General features: G+C 34.5%; 1 protein-coding gene across 11 annotated transcripts in view; it reads right to left on the bottom strand.

Moving 5' to 3' along the window:
* LOC149791062 (tensin-3-like) overlaps positions 1–18,351 on the bottom strand; it is a 522,379-nt gene that overhangs the window by 288,411 nt on the left and 215,617 nt on the right. Inside the window, exons 1-2 of one of the 11 annotated variants that reach the window (XM_089972995.1) lie at positions 4,441–4,570; positions 156–499 (exon numbers count right to left, since the gene is read on the bottom strand). The exons of the other annotated variants lie outside the window; for them this stretch is intronic. Coding sequence (XP_089829121.1) covers positions 156–242 — 87 coding nt within the window. The 5' untranslated portion in view covers positions 243–499; positions 4,441–4,570. Of the gene's footprint in view, positions 1–155; positions 500–4,440; positions 4,571–18,351 lie in introns of those variants that run through there. 11 annotated transcript variants of the gene reach the window in all.

Genomic DNA, 18,351 nt, shown 5'->3' with positions numbered 1-18,351 from the left:
ACTGAAATTAAAGAGTCACTGTAAATCAAATTGAAAATTGAAAATATAAAAGTTGTCATATATAGTATGATTCCCAATGAATAAGCATATATGAGAGAGAGAGAGAGAAAGAGCGGTGAGAGAAGATCAAATGAAGTATGCAAGGAAGAACCTACCACACTGTATTTATTTTGTGGGTATTCCACCTCAGGTGATTCCCCATGAGTGAAACATGCTCCGCAGATCTTTCCAATGTCTTTCATCTTGGTGTTATATAATCACAGGAATATAGCAAACAACCACATGTCACATTAATTATGTTCTAATTATATTCCATCAAGTGGAAAAATGAGTGTAAATTTTAGGATGATTTTATCCATATGATTGGTCAGCACTCACTACATCATCCACTGAACTTTTTCAAAAACTTGCTAGCATCAAGACAGAATATTACACAGTGTTACTGAATTTGACAAGATTTTTTCAGTACCCCGAAAAATTAATCCTAGGATTAAACCATCTGGAAAAAAGAAAGTATAACTTTGAATAATCAACGATAACATTTTCTTTCATAATACTATCAGTAACATTGATTAGATATTTATTCTTTTTCCCCCCGAGACATTAAAAAAATTTTTTAACTTAAAGTTTTGTATTATTTAAGAATAACATTAATGATTAGTTTTAACCTCAATGTAACTAGAATATCATTTACCTGTTTATAAATCAACTCCTCCTGCTCACAATACAGATCTGTCCTTACAGAATGTGCCTGCAGATCAGGGCCTATCTTGTTTTATTCCACTGAATAGTTCTAACACACTGCATAGATCCAAATATGCTAGTGCATTATGCAATGGCAGCGCTGGGTCTGTGCGGTTTGCAGTTGGACTCGACTTGTAAGCAAGTATCTGTGGTAATATGGTGTACATTATATTCTATTAACATTACATGTTGATATAAAATTTAATTTTTAACAGATATTTTAAACAATACAAAAATTTTAAATTATAAAGGCAGTTTTAAATGCTTAAAGAAAAAAATATTTTTGTGCACAGTCTGACCTATAATTGATATTACGCATTGAGATGAATATACTCCCATTCCTAAACTCTCTTGATGCTCTCAAATCATAACGAGCATTGATAAAGTTAGCAAGAAGCGTTAGCCAATGCCTTTCAAGAATTAAGTTTAGGAAGGAATGATGAGGTTATACTCACTTACAAGTCCAACTGCAAACTGCACAGACACAGATCTACCATCATATAGTGCACTGGCAGATCTGGGTCTGTGCTGTTTGTTAGGAGTAATCAGTAGAACAAACAGCACAGACCCTGATCTGCAGGTGCATTATGATATTGCAGACCACAATCTTTGTTGTTTGAAGCTGCACTTACAAGCAAGTATAATACTGTACACTTGCAGGCTATCACTTTTGCAAGGAGTCACTCTTGCAGGACCTCAGATCACAAAGATTTCCATCATTTCTCATTAGTCACTCTTGCAGGACCTCAGATCAGAAAGATTGCCATCATTTCTCATTAGTCACTCTTGCAGGACCTCAGATCAGAAAGATTTCCATCATTTCTCATTAGTCATTCTTGCAGGACCTTAGATCAGAAAGATTTCCATCATTTCTCATTAGTCACTCTTGCAGGACCTCAGATCAGAAAGATTGTCATCATTTCTCATTAGTCACTCTTGCAGGAACTCAGATCAGAAAGATTTCCATCATTTCTCATTAGTCACTCTTGCAGGACCTCAGATCAGAAAGATTGACATCATTTCTCATTAAGTTAAAGCCCAGATAGTATACTAGAGTTGAATGCCATCCTTTGAACTGTTGGAACCTGATTTATAAGTTATGTATTTACCGTTACAAACAAATTAACACTTTTAATCCAAGTGCAGGTCTGTAATGCTTTGTGATCTGCAACACTACAGTAGTAATGACACTATTTCAACTGTTTCCTTTTCTGGCATTAATCTTGGCATGCATCAATTAGCACCATATCAATTTCACCTTCTCAGAATTCATGGATTGAGCAAAAAAGAAATGAGCTTTTTAAAAATTCAAAATCAATGTGGTTTGCAGCTTCAACACTCATTATGAATGGGTTCTTTCAATATTTGCTTAAGATAAAAGCAAGCTAGACTGGTTATCTGCTTTGGTTATGAAATATCTGGAAGGCAAACACATGTTCCACCTGATGCAAATACACTTGGATAACCAGTTGGATCAAGTTACTCTGTAGACAAACATCCAAAGTGACTAATACAAACAGTTGATGCCATTATCATAGTCATCTAATTTAAATTCCTGAAAATTTTGGCTAACTTCTTTTCAGCTATTTATATTCCAGTAAAATCATGATGAATGTGACTATTTTTCACATTTCACGATAACGTTTGCTGCGAACCTAGTCTTAACTTTGTGTTCTTCATGTGATGTACCTTTTGACATTCATGTCAAACACAACACTCTTAGCACTTTTATTTAAAAAATTAAAACAGTCTCCGTACATCTGAATAAACACCAACACAGAATATCACCCACTGGATTTTGCATCCATAACAATTTGATTTAAATTACTATTTTTCTTTCAAAATTCATTCGGATGAAATATTATATATTCATTCTTGCCCAAAGAATGCAACTTAAATTATCATATCAGTAAAAAAAAAACATCCAAGTCATAGCATTTATGTCAAGAAAATTTCATAGATTATTGTCAAGTCCGTATCAAATTCTTGATCGTTATTAATGTAAAGCACCTCTGTATCAATGTGGATATAAAATGGCATATATATCATGCTTATGAGCCACTGTTAATTATCTTCAAAAATCTACAAAATAGACACCCACAAAATAGATATTTTCAAATAATTACTGCAGTCCTCATATTGTTGTTTACATCGCCATCTGGAAGATATGCCTTTCTGTATAAAGCAGTCTTTTGTTTCCCAGTCATATTAGACATAGTAATGACACTGTGTTAGTCATCAATTACAGTACAAGTCAAATTTCATAATAATTAACTGTTCACTCTAAAAATGCTTGGCAATACATACAAATAGTGATAATTCATTCTGAAGCCCATTTTATTATATATAAAAAATTCTTAAATCCACACACCGTCTGTTTAAGATGCATTAAAATATGATTCACTCTAACATTAAAAAATTCATGCCAAAGAATGATTAGAATGTGCACATAATTTTGCATCAATGATGCAACCCTACATTTATTTCTTTATTAAATATCCCCTCTATATAGAAAATCCTTCCTTTTTCAAACACATTGGTAGTTTCTGTCCCACATTTTCTGTCTATAACAGAGCCTATCCACACTTACTTGCTTCCTTTCCTATTGACTGATTCACTGTTTCCAGTAATTCCTTTCATTACCAATTTTAGAAAGAATCATCCTGAACTAGCTATATATAGCTTCTTTGAGTAATTAGCAATTAATTAATATATTACCAACTTATGCTAAATTCCCAGATGCTGTGCAGCTATCGTATATGTTTGCCACATACAGTGATATTTATAAATGTTAGCTTCACATTTTCTCCATTTTGTTACACAAAATGAATGGTCTGTCTGCCAGAAAATGACAATGGGCATACTAAAAGGTGAAATTCTAGCCCTAGAGGGGAAATTAAGCATTGTGTCAGAAACATGGATTTCTGTCCCAAGGAATGCACAGTTATCAGACCTGTAACTGTATAACAGATGTAAATGGTATCAAATTCCAGAACTTTGCCCTCCATGCTGAACACATTTAAATGAATGAGAGCCACTGTGTTCTTTTTTCTTGTCTACAGAATGGATACTGCCTTGAAACAGAAATTATTTGTTTATTTTGCACATGACTGCAATAAGACTGGCACCTTCAAATTCTATTTTTTAACTTTAACTTTAGCTAATCTTGACCTGCAAAAATGGTTTAAAAATACCTGCATGGCAACTTGACTTGTTATTCATCTGAATTATAAATTTATACCTTCTAAATTTTGCTGCCATAATTTTCATTTCCCATTAACTGATACAGGTAAGTTTCATGCAGATGAAAATGTCCAACTGATCTGGTCTGATAGTTCTTTTCTTTCATCTAAAACATGTGACTTTTCCCAGGTTTGTAAAGAAACAAGGACTGACTATAAATTGGAACATGTCAAATTTGCTTAAAGCCACTGTCCGATCAGATCATAGTTCCCAACCATAAGATTGCTTTTAACAGCTTGAGAACTTCAAAACATTGTGGACATTTTCAATTAAATCCATGTAACTTTGCCAATAAATGGCATATTTGTTGGTTTGTGACTTAATTTACTGACCTTCTATAAGAACAGGGCTTAGTCCATTAGAACCATTTCTCAATATAAGATTGTAGCAAAGCAATAAACCATCATTCCCCAAAATGGATCTATATTCTATGTGTATCCTCGTTATCCATACCTTGGATTTATCTTTGGCAACTTATCCCAGTGATAAACAAGAATTATTGCTGTTAACAAAACAGAAGGAAACACATTTTAACACAGAAAATCATAAAAGCCAGCCGTCCTTAGTCAGGCACATTCAACGAAATGAAGAGTTTCAAACAGCAGCTTCATCAGAACCAGAGTGGTTGTGAGGCTTTTTTCTTGGAGGCACCTGCTGATAAATAGAGATAGAGAAGGCTGCATGCGAGATGTGTAACCTGAATTACACTTATCACAGTAGCCAGCAAGTTTTTGATCATGTACAGAGTTTGCCCACTGCTAAATTGTTCACCTTGTACAAAATACTACGATATATACTCATATGATGAGCCCAACTGCAAACTACCACAGACCCAGATCAGCCATCACATTATGCACTGGCAAATCAGGGTCTGTGTGGTTTGTTAGGAGTAATCAGCAGAACAAACAGCATATACCGTGATCTGCAGGTGCATTATGCTATGGCAGATTAGGATCTAGGTTGTTTGCAGTTTGACTTGGCTTATAAGTGAGTATATACAGTACTATCATCCAACTGATACAGCTATGAAGATCAAAGGTCCAGAAGGGCTACATCATAATGTTAGGGCAGACAATTTGTGATCTCTCAATATACAGTACTATAATATACTGATGATCCTCTTATAACCAGATAAGGTCATCAACCCCATTAAATGTGACCCTCACCATACTTCCATCCTTCTTATAACCCAGGTGTCATTATGGATCCCATAAAACCTGCTCCCTCACTATATATAAAATGCCATACTATATGGCCCCTTCTTATAACCCAAACTGCAAGACACTGTACATGATATTGGGGATTGCTGACAAATCAACATACTCAAGCTGAATTTGGTTTATGTACAACAAACTAGGAAATATAAAGTGGTGGAGACCACCAAAGTTTTGGTGTGGGGGAGGGGGCCATTAGGGGCCATGACTCCCTAAGTGCTGACAGAGAGGGCTTAAAATCAAACTCATTATGGGCCTAATCAACATGAAGATGCTATGAAATTTGGTTATCTTGTGGAAACCAACTTCTTGAAAAAAGGGACAAGCATACAGCTATATGGATGGACATGATTACTGCAGGGCTTCTCCAACTTTGAATGGGGACTAATATTTTATCATCCTCATGAAACTCTACATAATGGTTACCTTATTTTAAAAAAAATCACAGAACTCTACAAGATGATTACTTTATTTAGAAACAAAACACAGAACTCTACATAATGGTTACCTTACTTAGAAAAAAAAAACACAGAACTCTAAATAATGGTTACCTTATTTAGAAAAAACACAGAAATCAACATTAGGGTTACCTTATTTGGAGAAAAAAACCAAGGAACTCTACAAGATGGTTACCTTATTTGGAGGAAAAAACACAAGGAACTCTACATAATGGTTACCTTATTTAGAAAAACCCCATAAAACTCTACATAATGGTTACCTTATTTAGAAAACACCCACAGAACTCTACATAATGGTTACCTTATTTAGAAACCCCCACAGAACTCTACATAATGGTTACCTTATTTAGAAAACCCCCTCAGAACTCTACATAATGGTTACCTTATTTAGAAAACCCCCACAGAACTCTACATAATGGTTACCTTATTTAGAAAAACCCCACAGAACTCTACATGTTGTCTACCATACCCTAAATAACTATCACAGAACTCTGATGCTTACCTTATTTACAAAAAAGAGCGAAGTTTGGAAATAGTTGTCATACTTGTAAATATGTGTGTTGCCTTCTGTGCATATACAAGGGTTGATGGAAAAGTTTTCTTCTGAGCAAAGCAACCCATCATCATGGCCAATGTTAAATGAGAATGTGCCAATTTAGGAAATGACATCATTTTTAAGCTGATGATGTTACAGAATTAGTGACATCATTTTATGTCATATATGTCACTGAATGGGCAACTCTATGCCATGGTACCAGAGAACACCACACTGAATGGGCAACTCTGTGCCATGGTACCAGAGAACACCACACTGAATGGGCAACTCTATGCCATGGTACCAGAGAACACCACACTGAATGGGCAACTCTATGCCATGGTACCAGAGAACACCACACTGAATGGGCAACTCTATGCCATGGTACCAGAGAACACCATAATGAATGGATGGACAATATTATGCCTTGATACCAAAGAACACCACACTGAATTGACAATACGAAGTCTGGTACCATAGAACACCACACTGAATTGACAATACGAAGTCTGGTACCATAGAACACCACACTGAATTGACAATACGAAGTCTGGTACCAAAGAACACCACACTGAATTGACAATACAAAGTCTGGTACCATAGAACACCACACTGAATTGACAATACGAAGTTTGGTACCATAGAACACCACACTGAATTGACAATACGAAGTCTGGTACCATAGAACACCACACTGAATTGACAATACGAAGTCTGGTACCATAGAACACCACACTGAATTGACAATATGAAGTCTGGTACCATAGAACACCACACTGAATGACAACACTATGCCATGGTAATCAGATACAATTTACGTTAGGATAGTAAAGGTGTAACCTAATGATGGGTGATTTCATTTTGCACCAAGAATATGCCCCCTTTCTCCTCCTCCCTCACCCTTGCCACTCACATATGCAACTTTGTAACATTGACCTTACAAAATCTTGTTTCTACAACCCCAAATCACCATCCATATCTCAGATTTAGTTCTTTGTGACTTCTGGATTTTTCCAAAACTGAAAGCTTAATTATGGAGAAAACCATTACAATAAGAACTACAGAATACAATCAATACAATCATGGGATACTGATGAATGGTGTCATGTGATGGATGAAGCACGTATTAGAGCATGATAGGTCATAAGCTGGGAGACATGTATTAAGTTAAAAAGAAGTTACTTTGAAAAGGACTACTAAATTTATTGTAAGCATTTAAGTAACTTTGCAACTTTATCTTTACAGCATTACCGGTAAATGTTCTAGAACATTCTGATCACCCCCATGTGTGTGTGTGTGTCTGTGTAAGTATAAATCTATATTAAAATTAAAATTCTCTAACCTGCACGATAATGCTATTTATTTGCATTTATAAAATTATATTAGCATTATCAAGCATTCTCCTGCATAATCCAAAAACATTTTCCTGTTCTGTTTAGTGTATATTGGTAATTCTATATAACTGTTTCTATATACCTTGATTTCTGTCTTGGGAATAACTGTCCATAGATGACAATCAGTTACTAGGTTGACATGTGGGTGTGTCTGCTATGCACAGATGTCTGTACCACCAACCCTGTCACATCATTATTTGGTGACATGTGCATGGTTTAAATGGTATAGGGGTCAGTGCTTACAGGCAAGGCAATGGGTGCAGCTTATCCATGGATCCAGGTTTGAATCTCTCAAGGGTATGAATCAAATTCTCTAACCTGTATCATAATGTAATTTGTTTGCATTTATAAAATTATGTTAGTATTATGAAGCATTATTCTGCTGAATCCAGGAATAACACTTTTCTGTTTCATTATATATATATATATATATATATATATATATATATATATATATATATATATATATATATATATATATATATATATATATATATATATATTTCACAGTGAATTGTAATACCTGTAACCCAGTTATGTGATTCAGCTCTGTAAATTTTAAAATTTGCATTAATTAAGACATGACTAATGACCTATTTTTGACCTTGAGAACAACTTTGCTTTTATGGATGCTGTCAAGGTCCGAGACTGTAATACAACTGATTCTGAACCAGGCTTCAACAGTCAATTGCAAAATTTGAAAACAAACGAGGTGATGTAATTTACTTTCAAAGATAAGACAGCATAAACTTTGAATAAGTAGAAATACGCCCCCAAAGAAAAGAAAATTCTTCACAAAGACCATGTAACTTTTTCAAGTTCTAAAGTTTACACTTTATCAAAATAGAGCTATCAAATGTAGTGTGTGCTTGGTTTGGTGATAATATATTTTCCTTTCCTGTTTAATGACGTCATTATTGCTACCATCATTACAGCATTATAGAACACTGAAGTACTTAAATTATGGAAGGACTTATTTAATTTGTTATGAAAATTTAAAAAAAAAATTCCAAATAAAAAACATCCACTGCCTCAAAAATTCCCTACAACAGCCACCACCTCTCTGACGTCCATAGCTTTCAATTCAGAATATGATTTACCTTAAGTTTGGTAAAACTAGGTTCTCTATGAACAACATGGTACAGGATATCCTCAAACCTAATTGGAATTCCTTATGTTTCACATGCAACACACCACTTGAAAAAAGACATTGCAAGCCATACAAATCTCTCTCAACAACAGATTTTAAAACCTCCTTGATAGTAAATCATGTCTCTCAACAAATGATTTTAAAGCCCACTTGATAGTAAATCACCCTATAAACCTTTTTACATCAACCTTGTATTTCCATACAATATAAGAAGCAGTTCTTGCTAGACACTTAGACTATCAATAAAAATTAACACTAAAATACAGTATTGGTCTCACACTGCCATATATTTCCATCAAACTACTCCTTCCATGTGCCTTTTAAAAGTCTATACATTTTTATCAGAGAATGGTTGGCTTGACTAGTGTCATGACCAGTGTTCAAAATTAACTTACATAAGCTGCTGGTCATTGGTCCAGCAACTATTGAAAAACTTAGTAAAATTCTTCAAAAAGGTATTGGTCCTTCCCAAATGCAGCTGGTTTTTGACCACAGAGCAGGTGACAATTTCAAACACTGGTCATGGCAATGTCATTATGTATGTCAAAGTTTTTAAGTTATGTGATAAACAGAATCTCACACCAATGTTCAATTTATATGGAATTTAGTTTAGAAAAATCAGCAAATAATAAAATAAAACACTCACTTTGATTCTTTTAGATTCAATCTTATCACATAATGAAAAAGAGATAACAGTTCAAAAGAGGCCTTCAGGATATATCCTTGATGATTTCTGTCTCTATATTAGATTGCTTTCAATTTTTTATATGTTAATTTACTAATTTGTCTTTCAATGAATATAATCAACAGTCCTGGAAAACCTTTGATGTGATGATGAATTTGCTATTGATTTTAAAATTAATGATAGTGTCTACAGACAAAGTGTTTCAGTGCAGACTTGTCTGCAAAATATTCAGCAATCTATAAATGTGAGATAGAATGAATCAATAAAACAGTCATGAACCCTGCTTAACAATTCATTCCCTTTTCATCAACAAATTAAATTTCTGTTACATGTCATAGTATTGTGATCAGTATATAGGAATTCTCATTTGAATAAACTTAAATATAAATATCCAGAGGCCATGGATGTACTATGAATGTTTTCTGAGGGTAATATTGGTTCAAAAGAAAAAAGGGTAAATATCCAGGGTAGTCCTTAACAAGAGTACCATAACAGTACACTGTAGTCTTTAACAAGAGCACCATAACAGTACACTGTAGTCTTTAACAAGAGTACCATAACAGTACAATGTAGTCTTTAACAAGAGTACCATAAAAGTACAATTTAGTCTTTAACAAGAGTACAGTACCATAAATAGTACATCATCATATTTAACAAGAGTACCAGAACAGTACACTGTAGTCTTTAAAAAGAGTACCATAACAGTACACTGTAGTCTTTAACAAGAATACAGTACCATAAATAGAGCATCATAGTCTTAAACAAGAGTACCATAACAGTACACTGTAGTCTTTAACAAGAGTACCATAACAGTACACTGTAGTCTTTAACAAGAGTAACATAACAGTACACTGTAGTCTTTAACAAGATTACCATAATGGTACACTGCAGTCTTTAACAAGAGTAACATAACAGTACACTGTAGTCTTTAACAAGAGTAACATAACGGTACACTGTAGTCTTTAACAAGAGTAACATAACAGTACACTGTAGTCTTTAACAAGAGTACCATAATGGTACACTGTAGTCTTTAACAAGAGTACCATAACAGTACAATGTAGTCTTTAACAAGAGTACAGTACGATAAATAGAACATCATAGTCTTTAACAAGAGCACCATAACAGTACATTGTAATCTTTAACAAGAGTACAGTAACACAAATAATACATCATTTTCTTTCAAAAGAGTACAATAACAGTAAACCAGAGTCTATAACAAGAGTATCATAACAGTACACCATAGTCTTTAGTGTATCAGTTATGAACAAGAGTACCATAAATGTGTATCATAGTCTTTCACAAGAGTACAGTACCATAAATAGTGCATCATACACCCATGCTATACTGGAATTAGTAAAATCATTATGCCATTACAGAAAGCATTCTTCTACTGGCTGGATACTTGACTCTAAAAGACCAGAATTAACCGGGATCTTCCTTGCCTTAAAGACAGGCCATTCACAAATTTGTTCAAGGTAAAAGACACTGAACTATTTTGCAGAAAACATCCATCTTCTTTCAGATAATGAGACCTTTACCTTTGACCTATTGATAATAGGTGCTTTTCTTATCTCAAATGCAAGCCATCCACAATATTCATGGTTTGTGGAAACCATTTTTCAGTGTAGGAGTCCATCTGATGCAGAACACATTTGGGCTCAATAATATAAAGCATGCTCAATGAACTCTCCAGCATATTGTGAAAGGTTACTAATGAAGGCACGATCAGTGATCTCTTGAATCCATAAAATGGCAAATAAGATTATGCCTTAAATCCATAAAGTGGCAAGTAAGATTATCCATTGAATCCATAAAATGGGAGAAAAGATTATGCCTTGAATCCATAAAGTGGCAAGTAAGATTATGTATTGAATCCATAAAATGGCAAACAAGATTACACCTTGAATCCATAAAATAGCAAGTAAGATTATGCCTTGAATCCATAAAATGACAAATAAGACTATGCCTTGAATCCATAAAATAGCAAGTAAGATTATGCCTTGAATCCATAAAATGGCAAGTAAGATTATGCATTGATTCCATAAAATGGTAAGATTATGTCTTGAATCCATAAAATGGCAAATGAGATTATGCCTTGAATCCATAAAATGGCAAGTAAGATTATGCCTTGAATCCATACAATGGTAAGTAAGATTATGGATTGAATCCATAAAGTGGCAAGTAAGATTATGTATTGAATCCATATAATGGCAAGTAAGATTATGGATTGAATCCATAAAATGGCAAATAAGATTATGTCTTGAATCCATACAATGATAAATAAGATTATGCCTTGAATCCATACAATGATAAATAAGATTATGCCTTGAATCCATAAAATGGCAAGTAAGATTATGCCTTGAAGCCATAAGATGCCTCTTTCCCAGATTGCAGTTTCAGTGATGTCCTGCAATGATGACTGTCTATAAATTAATTTATTGCACAATGCTTTTGTATCAAGCTGAATTTGTTTAACTGACTCATTAGTCCATTACATGATGATATCATTTTTCATGGAAAAGTAGGTAAAGCAAATTATTTATTTTTTAGAGTTGTTGTATGTGAAGCTGCACAGTGAACTATTATTTATTATGAAGACGCAAGTACAAGTATCCATTCATTATGAAGAAGTAAGTACAAGTATCCATTCATTAAGAAAAGCCTCTCATTGACAACACCTACTTATCACATGTTAAACACTTGAAGAATTCAACACAATTGTCACTAACATAACAATAAATGTCTAACTAATAATACAGATGTTAAGATTTGCTCTGATTGAAGTAGGACTCATTCTAGCTAAATGTAGACTTCTAGGTACCTCCACTCTGATTGAATGCTAAGATTCTAATTAATGGGTAAGTACAAACAAAAGAGTTCACATGACTTGTACTCACTGAAACAGGTCAGCATTAAAGACTGACAGCTAAATCTATGCTACTGGCATACATACTGAGCTGACTATGCAGCTGGCATACATCCTGAGCTGACTCTATGCAGCTGGCATACATCCTGAGCTGACTCTGTGCAGCTGGCATACATGCTGAGCTGATTCTATGCAACTGGCAACATCCTGAGCTGACTCTATGCAGCTGACATACATGTTGAGCTGACCATGCAACTGGCATACATGCTGAGCTGACTCTATGCAGTTGGCAACATCCTGAGCTGACTATGCAGCTGGCATACATCCTGAACTGATTCTATGCAGCTGGCAACATCCTGAGCTGACTATGCAGCTGGCATACATTCTGAGATGACTCTATGCAGATGGCATACATGCTGAGCTGATTATATACAGCTGGCATACATCCTGAGCTGATTCTTTGCAGCTGGCAACAACCTGAGCTGACTATATGCAGCTGGCAACATCCTGAGCTGACTTTATGCAGCTGGCATACATCCTGAGCTGATTCTTTGCAGCTGGCAACAACCTGAGCCGACTATATGCAGCTGGCAACATCCTGAGCTGACTCTATGCAGCTGGCATACATGCTGAGCTGACTCTATGCAGCTGGCATACATTCTGAGCTGACTCTATGCAGCCAGCATACATCCTGAACTGATTCTATGCAGCTGGCAACATCCTGAGCTGACTCTATGCAGCTGGCAACAACCTGAGCTGACCATGCAGCTGGCATACAACCTGACCTGACTCTATGCAGCTGCATACCTTGTAGCCCAATACGTTATCTGCTTGGCAAAGATACTAATGACAAAATGGTTGCTAGAATGCACTAGGCAGTTGGTGTAAACCTTTACCAAGCTGCCTCTATATACAACAAGTTTGTATTAAGCTGAATTTGTTTAATTGCCTCTGGTAAAGTCCATGATGATTACATTTTTCAAGGACAACAGGGTAAAAAGAAAACAATATATATTTCAATACAAGATTCCCAGATAGCAAACAGCCTATGCTAATGAACAGGAGTTACCTTTATGCAACTTGCAGTGATATTATTGCAGATAACTCTTTGAAGATGACATAATTGGCAACCAACCCCGAGCTATTATGCAAGGCATGTGCAAGCAACCTCTGCCAGGGTACAGGCCAGATAAAAGATTTTAAAAGCTACAACCTATGATGCAAATCATCGGATAAAACCATGTTGCAGACCAGATCCAGACCACAGGCTATGAGTCATACATGCCTGTATTATGCAGTACTAATCCTGACCCAGTAGGTTAAAAGCAGTAAGCATTGCTGCTGGCATACTATGTCAGCTCTATGCACATGTCCTAGATGCTGATTCAGCAAGCTCTATGCAGATATTGGTATATGTGCCAGCAAAGACACTTCTATGAAATAACAATCTTATGGATGTCATCCAAGATCAAACAGTTCTTGTGCAGTGTGTATAGTTTGCGACACCAATTTACAGTTTGCACATGTGCAGGTGCTACAAGATTAGACCTTTAATTCAAGATAAAAGTAAACAAATTTTGACACAATTAGCTGTTTTAGATGGGTACAAAAATTGATTGTCTTGGAACATATTCATATTTCAATCCTTTATTGTAAATGTTCCCATGCAAGAAAATGTCACAGGTGTTTACAGAATACATGGCATTTGTTTGACAATAAATCTCTTCTAATATGCAGACTGGTTCTGCATAGGCACCAAATGTCTTGGCTGCTAGAAAGCAAATAAAATAACTGGAGAATTCTTGAGAAAATCTTGAGCTCCAAAATTTTATTTCACATTTGCTATATCATCATTCTGAAGAGTCCATACTTGTGGTTCTCCAAATCAATGATTACTGTAAAGAGCTGAGGTTGAATTGCTTTCTCAAAATCGTAACCAGTCTAAACAATGTCAATATCATTTGTATGTGCTTATAAGACAAAACCAACTGTAAACATATCCAGATCTGATGTCACATAATACACCACCAGATCTAGGTCTGCTCAGTTTGCTAGGAATAATCAACAGAACAAACAACACTGACCCTGATCTGCTGAAGCATCAAGATCAGGTCTGTTTTGTTTGTAGCTGGACTCAACTTATAATCAAGTCTATATGGTACCCAAGACAAGTGTTTAACTATTTATTCAAAGTATTTCTCATGACAGTACTCAGAAATTCTCTTCACAGCTCTATAGTAACATTTCAATGTGACTTTGACGTCAAAACTCACTTATCTAGCAGATGAAGAATTACGAGTGACAACTATTCCTGTTCAAAATGTTATAATTTGAAATGAGTCAGCAGTTATGATTAATTATTAAATGCATGAGAGAAAAGTACTTATATGGCAAAAGGTATTTTTAAGGTGTATACAGTCTTCTGAGTACAGTTCTTCATTTCAGTCTCAACGAAGTGGGCAACACTACTGAAAAAAGTCACATGCATATAGTACCTTACCCATCCTCAGCAGATAAATAGACATCTAAGTACATTAGTCATTCATCACAGATAAGATACTAAATGAGAAAGAAGTTTTGTATTATAATGTCCCATTGTGCAAAATAAACAGGAAAAATCTAAACTGAATATAATAAATAACTGGTGGCAGTTAAAGCCAGGATTTCAATATTGTGTATATTGTAATACAGCACAGTGTATTGCAATGTAATAAGAATTCAATATTGTGTATATTGCAAAGCAGCAGTGTATTGCAATGTAATAAGAATTTCAATATTGTGTATACTGTAAATACAGCACAGTGTATTGCAATGTAATAAGAATTCAATATTGTGTATATTGTAATACAACTATATTGCAGTGTAATAAGAATTCAATATTGTGTATATTGTAAAGCAGCAGTGTATTGCAATGTAATAAGAATTTCAATATTGTGTATATTGTAAATACAGCACAGTGTATTGCAATGTAATAAGAATTCAATATTGTGTATATTGTAATATAACTATATTGCAATGTAATAAGAATTTCAATATTGTGTATATTGTAATGCAACTATATTGCAATGTAATAAGAATTTCAATATTGTGTATATTGTAATATAGCAGTGTATTGTAATGTAATAATAATTTCAATATTGTGTATATTTTAATAAACACAGAGTATTGCAGTGTAATAAGAATTTCAGTATTGTGTATATTGTAATATAGCAGTGTATTGCAATGTAATAAGAAAATCTATAGAAAGTGAAAAATAATTAAAGTCAAAGTTTCATAAAAGTTTAATTTCTTTTAAATCTCTTTAAATGAACAATGATTGGGAAACATCTAACACATCTGAACTGCATAAGAAAGGCTGCTTGCAAGTTTTAATCGACTCAACTCTGGCAACACTGTCCACTAAAGAACACTGAAGATGAACTAAAAACAAATTGCCCACTAAAGTACATTGAAGATGAACTAAAAACAAACTGCCCACTAAAGTACATTGAAGGTGAACTAATAACAATGTATCTTAAACTTTTATATATAAAAACACAACGTATTTTCACTTTCGAAACATGTTCAGCCAAACTAAATCATATACTTTCAATACAATGACCACTATAGGAGATCACATCCATAACTAGGACAAAGCCCGTTCTGTGAAATTATTAAGGTGTATGAAGATTCAGCATGGCTTTTTAAACAAAAATGACAGCCAATTCAGAGATTTGCAGGGGTTGTCCCAATTGGTGGCTGAACCAAGAACATATCTTAGTGAATGCACTGTAATTGGAACACCCCTTGCTGTCCAGTAGGAATGCAAATTCAGTAATTATTGTTTTTCTCGCAGTATTTCCAGATAAAACTTTCACATGTGATTAATTTGGGAATAGCTTGAATAGCTGAATTTATTCAGGTGTGATATGGTTTATTGCTTGAAAAATAACTTGTAAATTAATTATGACAAAATGCTGGTATTTATTACCTTGTAGAAGTATTCCAATAGGATGAGATGACCTCAATATATGTGAGTAGTTAGGTTTATTATCCTACCTTTGAATTTCACCTTGACCTGACAAATGGCAAGGTCAATGATCAATTTAACTCCTTTCCTGGACAATATTCTTTTTAGAAATGCTGAAAGATGACTAATTTTGACTTTTAATTTAGCACTAGCTCATACAAGACTTCAGGTTCCACATTCACCAAGCAGGAAATAATATGACTTCAACCATTAAATGACAACCACTTTAATGACAACCACTTTAATGACAACCACTTTAATGACAACCATTAAATGATAACCACTTTAATGACAACCATTAAATGACAACCACTTAAATGACAACCATTAAATGACAAACACTTTAATGACAAACACAGCTTTCAAAAATATTTTTGAGGTTTTAGAAAGATAGAAATAGAAAAACAAAAAACATAAGAAAATAAAACAAACTAAAGCTGAAGTTGTATAGTATTTGTAGAAATACCATAAAAACTGATACAAGTCATATTAAAGGCTATCATAGAATATGTATCGGCTGCAGATCCATACCACAATACACCAAAATATTGGCTAAACTGCACACACCCAAAAAATAATAACAGTCTGAATTAAATTTTCAAATGTTGTGGTTGTAGTCCTGCATAATAGAAACATCATGCTAGTCAGCCCTGCATGATCCATGGACAGCATAGGACAAAATAAAATGAAATCCTATTTGGTTTTATGCATAAATTAATGTAATGAGTGTGTGGTAGAACATTCTAGGAGGTACACACATTTTTAAGTTTTATCCTTAAGTGTATTAAAGTTTATAGCCTTTAATATGACTTGTACTTAAAATGAATTGTACACTATTTTCAAAAACATCATTTCCCTTCAGAGAGAATGAAGAGACCGAAAATATCTTTGTTGTCACAAACTACTGTTTTAAATTACTTCTAATTTTGTATCAAGCCCCATGATAATTGGCAATTCTACTGAAGAATGATTTTACGCTCAAGATACCATTTTATCTTACTGATTTTGAAAGGCCACAAAACTGCAGTAATGTACATTGTTTGAGTCATTAGGACATTTTACATACCTCTGTCCCTTCCTCACACCCCCATCAAGATAGTGAGATTTGTTAAATTGTTAAATTATGGGGAACATTGGCAGTTTAGGGTGGGAAAATGTTCTCTGGGCTTGCTCAATGTGCAACAATACAAATGGACCTTTCTCAGGTAATGACTGTAAAACTGTGTGCATGAATAAATCATGGATAAAGAAAGGAACAAAATGAGGGAATGAAGAAATAAACTGCTGAGTAATGCACAATGGTTCCAGCATATATAAATATATAAATTCTGATTACAACACAAAGACTTTTTCATTCACATCCTTTACCTCAAATAATAAAAATCAGCAACACCAACATTAAATTCACACAGTCAGTATGAAACCTAGGTGTTACCCTCAACAGTACTCTCACGTTGCACCAACATGTCATGAACATATGCAAGGCTGCATATCTTGAGCTGAGACGTATCAGCTCCATTTGCAAATATCTTTCAGTTGATGCCACCAAAACACTTGTGTGTTCATTAGTACTTTCAAACTGGACAATTGTAACTCAGTTCTGTCTGGTTCATCTCAATATCTACTTCAGAAACTTCAAAAAGTTCAAAACACAGCTGCTCAGATCATCCTTTAAGAGTACCATGTACAGAGCACACCTCCCCATCACTCTGTACCCTACACTGGCTATCTATTCGATCCAGAATCAAACACAAAAATTTGTTCTCTGTGCTACGTTTCACTGTTGGACTCTAGTCCAACATACCTATCTGACCTCATCTATGTGTACACACCAGCAAGATACTTACGCTCCTCTTCTGACAATCATATACTCATTATTCCCATTATGAAAACAAAGTTATATGGACAGCTTTCTTTTGCATACCAGGGCCCAGCAACGTGGAATGAATTGCCCACTGAACTTAAACACAAAGACGCAGTGATCTCATTCAAGAGTGCTCTTAAAACTCACTTTTTTCGACTGCAAGAACAAACTTAAAGACCTAATAATGTT

This window comes from Sinohyriopsis cumingii, chromosome 10 (genome assembly GCF_028554795.1).
Source record: "Sinohyriopsis cumingii isolate HCF-2022 chromosome 10, ASM2855479v2, whole genome shotgun sequence".
In the NCBI taxonomy this organism is placed as follows: Eukaryota; Metazoa; Mollusca; class Bivalvia; order Unionida; family Unionidae; genus Sinohyriopsis; species Sinohyriopsis cumingii.
This window is presented reverse-complemented; position numbering and strand designations above follow the sequence as displayed.